The sequence below is a fragment of the Doryrhamphus excisus genome, chromosome 7 (assembly GCF_030265055.1).
Source record: "Doryrhamphus excisus isolate RoL2022-K1 chromosome 7, RoL_Dexc_1.0, whole genome shotgun sequence".
In the NCBI taxonomy this organism is placed as follows: Eukaryota; Metazoa; Chordata; class Actinopteri; order Syngnathiformes; family Syngnathidae; genus Doryrhamphus; species Doryrhamphus excisus.
The window spans coordinates 21,795,028-21,800,963 of record NC_080472.1 but is presented as its reverse complement, the minus strand read 5'-3'; the positions used below and the strand labels follow the sequence as shown (position 1 = coordinate 21,800,963).

At 45.9% G+C, this 5,936-nt stretch overlaps 1 protein-coding gene across 1 annotated transcript; it reads left to right on the top strand.

Moving 5' to 3' along the window:
- The first annotated feature begins 416 nt into the window (after window positions 1–416).
- On the top strand, window positions 417–2,598 carry LOC131132739 (protein FAM180A). Its single transcript, XM_058078648.1, has 3 exons — window positions 417–590; window positions 1,249–1,346; window positions 1,421–2,598. The coding sequence occupies exons 1-3, from the start codon at window positions 419–421 to the stop codon at window positions 1,748–1,750; spliced, it is 600 nt and encodes a 199-aa protein (XP_057934631.1). The 5' UTR covers window positions 417–418; the 3' UTR covers window positions 1,751–2,598.
- Window positions 2,599–5,936: the final 3,338 nt, after the last annotated feature.

Genomic DNA, 5,936 nt, shown 5'->3' with positions numbered 1-5,936 from the left:
GGTCATAGTATCATAAAGAGAAATAAACAAAACAATCTTTTAACAAAAACAAAGTAAAGTTGTAACATTTGTCAGGTTTGGTTGAGGAATACATTTGAAGGGCAGGAAGTGAAAATGACTAGAAAAAAAGTACATCATATGACCGTTGGAATATTTGGGAAGTTGATAGGAATAAGTTCTTTTTCTGCTCCAAAGCTGGGAGGCGCATAGACCTCTTAGCATCGCTACATCGCTAGACAGCAACCTTGGCACCCTTTGGTTTCACCATGTGGGGGAGAAGGTGTGGACCCCCTCCATGCATCATGTGACATCTGCTGTCATGAAGAGCCCGCCCTCTCTGGTCTGAGCTGCTGTCGTCCAGAAGCCGAGAGGGGATCCGAGCCAAAGGAGGCCGTCCACACATCTTGATTGTTTCCACATGGGAAGCCAGACGGCCGGAAGAGGAGGAGGAGGAGGTGGCAGAGGAGCAGCAAGACGTCTCCGTGGAGGACACGTGAAGGGAGATGCTTCCAAGATGTTGTGGAACACCGTCCGATTCATGTCTTGGTCCTTGGTGTTGGTCCTGGTGGACGCTCAGTACTCCCACACAGGTACGGTACATCTTTTCTTTTCACGTCTTGTTGATTCTGGATTCCATCACGGAGGAAATAGCTGCTTGGTCACATGACCCTAAAACAACTTCCACTTGGACTACCCCAGCTGATGGAACCGTCCACGTTCATGTCCTCTATGGAAGGTATGTCAGTGGGGCCGAGAAGGTCTTCAAAAGTATCCTTCCACTGTCCGACGATATCCTCAGTCCAGGTCAGCAGGCCCCCCGTCCCCACTTTTACAGGGGGGACCGGATACTGCGTCCCCTTTCTGAGGTGTCGGACGGTTTGGCGGCATGGGGTTCGGGAACTGTGGGAAATGTTGGAATGTGGTCTTAGTTATGGATAAACGGTCCAACAACATTTACACTGCACGGGTTCAGATCGGGGCGCCCACTCCAGGTCCCCACTGTGGTTGCCCAAACGGGTGTAAAATGTCCCCAGTGGAACCACGGAGTCCAGAACCCAAACTGGGTGGAGGTGAGTCTGACTACGTTTAGATGGAATGTCTCAACCTCTCACTAAAGCCGGGCCCCTTCCCCACCAGGGACCAGATTTGGCCACCCAAGACCAGTATCTAGGATTAGCATAGCGACACTTATTTTTTTCCATGTCCGGTTGTTCCCTGACTTCCCAAAATGTCCCCCTCTGCTTCCAGCTCTGTTTCCGTTGGCGTTGAGGACGAAGCGAGAGACGCCCCGGCTGGTGGACCCGTCCTTCCAGCGCTCCGTGGACGACGTCAAGCTGCTCTTTGAGGTGATTGGCTGTTACTTTGATGCTAGCATGCTAGCTGCTAACCACCTTTGTGACGTCACATGTCTCCGTTGCAGATCTTGCTGAGCGGAATGGAGATCGGAGGCGAGGACGACGCCCTCCTCATCCCGGATCCCGAGCTAGCCTCCCTCGGGAACGTGAGGTCGCTCCAGGTCATATGCCAAGACGTCCTCCCCAAGCGGCTTTCCCAAATCAAACGTCTCATAGCCGAGTTGGACGCACGCTCCCGTCCTCTGAACCGACGGGACTTCGAAAGAACCGTACTGACCCTGGTGTTCGCCGCCCAGACCCTCGCCGAGGCCTCGGAGCCGCAGCGGAAGGAGGCGTGGGCCAGCGCCGTCGTCCGGCTTTTCGGGGCCGTCAGGAAGGACCTCGGCCTAAAGTAGTCCCAGCCTTTCCGGATTATGTTGATCGTCAACAGGAAATGCTGCCATATTGAATTTGGAAGTCCCATTCCCAAAACCGTCCCGCTCATAAAATTGTCCTAAATATGGAATTACGGCTTTTTGTGGCACATGAACAAAAATAATGCTAGCTTTTCATTTCCATATTTGCAGTTTGTCGTCATAGTAACAACAGACGTAATACTTTATTAATACTTTATTCATCCAAAAAATAACATATGTGCAGAAAAATACAAAATATTCATTTTCTACCGCTTTTCCTCACAAGGGTCGCTGGAGCCTATCCCAGCTGTCTTCGGGCGTAAGGTGGGGTACACCCTGGACTGGTGGCCAGCCAATCACAGGGCACATATAGACAAACAACCATTCACACTCACATTCATACCTATGGACATTTTGGAGTGGCTAATTAACCTAGCATGTTTTTGGAATGTGGGAGGAAACCGGAGTACCCGGAGAAAACCCACGCATGCACGGGGAGAACATGCAAACTCCACACAGAGATGCCCGAGGGTGGGATTGAACCCTGGTCTCCTAGCTGTGAGGTCTGCGCGCTAACCCCTAGACCACCGTGCCGCCCACAAAATATGCATTTTTTTCCAAAATATGCTAATTTTCTTTCAATTAAAAAATACATTTTAGGCCATTTGTTTAGAGTAAAACACAAAATATTCAAACTTTTTTCAGTCGGTAACAGAAGATATGCCTATTGTCATTTTTTTCCGTGTGGGAAATACACAAGCAGCGTAAGAAAACTGCTGAAAGTAACTGTTATTAATATACAAATATAAATATTAACTGCTGAAAATCTGCACTCATCCAAAAGTGTCAAGTTCTTTGTGCCCCGTTGCCACCAGCCTGGTACACACAGCATTGCCGACCACCCCCCCCGCCCCCCCCCCCCACCATCTTTGTCATCTCCGACTGTGATTTCATTCCAGACAATTCCCGCCTTGGCGACTACAAATGAATACATTTCCCGCGGCGGGAAAGACGGATGGCGGCGGAAATGAAAAGCGATGGGAGGAATTTCCTGCAGGAGACGGGAAGAAGGTTGTTTTCGTGGACGTTGATGGAGCGTAAAGAAGAGATGATGTCGGATCAAAGGAGGGGGCGGCCCGGGGTTGACCTGCGTATCTTTAGCGTCATTCCAAAGAGAAGGAAAAACCTTCCGTGCTCCGGCAGCGTTTTGATGGAAAGACGGTGGATGTAGCATACGTGGCTAACTATGGCTGCATGTACTTCCAACTGGAAAGTCAACCATCACAGGATATACGTAATACTGCAGTATTCTGATATGTTGTCATTCATTCAAACACGTGCTTAAGTTCACTGGATGAACGCATCTTAGTCATGATGTTGAAACACCGCCCTCCTGTGGCTACAACTGGAAATACTTTTTTTTTTTTTTACATGTAATTATTTTTATTTCAGTATTTATTCTTACGTAATTGCTAATTTTTCCTCAGTGAGGAATACTGAAAAATGAAAGGATGTAGGGACCACTTTTAAATTTTTGAACAACATACTTTTTTTAATATAACAACAGCTTTGTGTTATGAATTATTCATATTCAAATGAAAAAGTTTTTTTTCATTTTTACAAATATTTATTTATTTTTTCTGGTAATGTGATTTTTTTCCCATCGGATTTTGATATTATTAATGCGATTTTATTTTTCTGGTAATGTGATTTTTTTTCCCATCGGATTTTGATATTATTAATGCGATTTTATAACTTTCTCAACCAACATAATTTTCCAAAATTTTAATATTTCTCATTTTGCATATTTTTTCCTAAATATTATATATATAAATTATTATAAATATATTATAATATTATATAAATATATTAAAATGCATGCTATATTTTCTCTTCATATTATGATTTACGACTTTATTGTTTTTTCCCCATTTGTGTTATACTTCCTTGATTAATTGGAATTTTAGAGCCTCATAATTAAAGAACATAATTAAAAATAAATAAATAAACAGCTGCATGCCATAAATGGCCCTCACGCCGCCGTTTGGACACCACCTATCCATCCAGTATTTTAAAAAGCGTGTACTTCCAATGTGGCTTCACGTCTTCCTATGAACACACAAGTACAGCAAGTGTTCCCTATTGCGATGCGATGCAGTGCATCCCTCCATCCGCCAGATGGCAGCATTTCCCAACGTGCCGTCCATGACGTCCCTTCATGAGGGCGAAGAACCACCTATCGCTAATGAAGGTGGACCACAAACACAGCAGGTATGTTTACGTGTTGTCTGAAGTAAGCTGTACTTCATTTTAAATCATTTTAGAAGTACTTGTATGTCTTAGGGCTGATTTCGCTTTGTTTAAAGTGATTTTAGCTTATAAGCCAAACGTGAAAATGCTGTTAATAATTAGCATATTGTATATGTCAACTCGCTAGCTAGCTAGCTAGCTAGCTATGTTTGCTCATCATCATCATCCTAAAGGTAAGACATTCCACTCTGTTTATAAACAAATAGAAATAATGCATCTTAACATGTAGTCTGATATGAATTAGAACAATTCCAGAAATCTTGGAATCTTGACGTGCTTTTTCCGGGGAATATGAGCTCATAAAAAGTTTCATAGGCATTGTTTTCTTGTTATTTTTAATCAAGAAGGGTGTCACCCATCAACTTCCAGATGTGCGGAATATGGAGGGATTTACCACGGAGGTCAAAGGGTCTCAGCCGATGTGGGTGGGGGTGGGGGGTTATGAGCGATCAGCATTGATTGACAGATGAAATACAAGTCATAGGGAATCTACTATTCTATTCTTTCATCAGGTCCCACTTTTCCACAGGTCATGTGACCGCCATCATGCTAACGCTAGGCCACCGCTGTCGTTTAGGGCTTCACCGACCGACCAACCAACGTGACTTGACTAGAACCGGATCCAGCCCAATGCCGGTGGTTTCCATACGGTGGCATTCCTCGGAGTACACAGCAGACAGGAAGAAAAGGACAAGAAGACCTCCAAAGTCTTGGAACCTGACAAAAACCACCTCGGTTGTTCCTGACTTAAGAATGTTGTCTCAACTGTTTCACACTTGACTAGCCGCCTAAACGGGCTGCGGTCCCAAGCTCGTTCGTCACCTCCCGCTTTGCCAAAGTTTTCCGAATCCTGCTGTATTTTGTTTTGGTGCCATTTCCGCTATCACAGTTTTGGGATACAAGTCCCAACAAACGCTGCGGGGGTGATAAAAGGACGGCTGGCCGAGCTGGTTGGCGATACGAGCGCCTGGGACTGGGGACTGGGGCGATGGATGGCGTCCAACAGCAGGTGGGGGGCCTCCGCACTCACAAACATGTTGACATCATTTGAACTTATCGCCAGGATTCCATGGGAATGTTGACATCGTGTCTCTCTCCGCCTGTTTTTAACTGGACAACCAAAGCAAGATGGCGGCTAGCCCGCTAGTTTGTCAAGGCTAACTAACGCTAGATTCGACTTCAAAGTCATTTTAAAGTCCTTTACTCTGGACTAACAGAAATTGTGGCCATCTGAAAACCAAAGAAATTAGGTTTGGTCCGGGTCCCCCCCCTCCCCCATTCCAAAAACATGTTAGCTAACAATGCTAACACGCGTCATAGGGTTTAGCAACGGCGTGTTATCCCATATGTGTTGTCTTCCCGTGTCTTGGAAGTGATTGGGCTTGTCACTTGTACTATGTAGACCACTTAGACCACATAGACCACGTAGACCACATAGACCACGTAGACCATGTTGGCTGAGGAATGCTATTCTAATCTTATCTTACTGGTTTCTACTTGATTCCCAGCAGACACCTTACGGTGAGGAAACCCAATTTGGAGTTTGGACAAAAGGTGCCCGCCTCGCTCCCCCTTGGGGTCGGTGTCAAGGGGTTCATTCTAACCCAGTCGATGGGAAAATCCAGTGGGAATACCTGCTGCTATTCCTCTCTGCCACTCGTCTAATTAACGGCGGTCATTGCGGCGCGGGGCGGAGACCACCCAATGCTAATTAAACATGCGGGTATTGATCGCCGCCTGAAGGCGGGGGTCACCGTGGAAGAGTCATCAAGTTAATTGGATTGATTCGTTATGGAAGTGGAACTCGAGTAAGACGGAAAACCGTCTCAGATTGTGACTTGGCGAAGATGACCTCCGTGGCGTCTAAATGATTTTG

What these genes read in the sequence shown, in the direction of transcription:
- LOC131132739 (XM_058078648.1), top strand. Translation starts at nt 419, where the DNA reads ATGGGAAGCCAGACGGCCGGAAGAGGAGGAGGAGGAGGTGGCAGAGGA. An exon ending in CGCTCAGTACTCCCACACAG is followed by an intron (nt 591 to 1,248) that starts GTACGGTACATC and finishes CTCTGCTTCCAG; the next exon opens with CTCTGTTTCCGTTGGCGTTG. An exon ending in ACGTCAAGCTGCTCTTTGAG is followed by an intron (nt 1,347 to 1,420) that starts GTGATTGGCTGT and finishes TCTCCGTTGCAG; the next exon opens with ATCTTGCTGAGCGGAATGGA.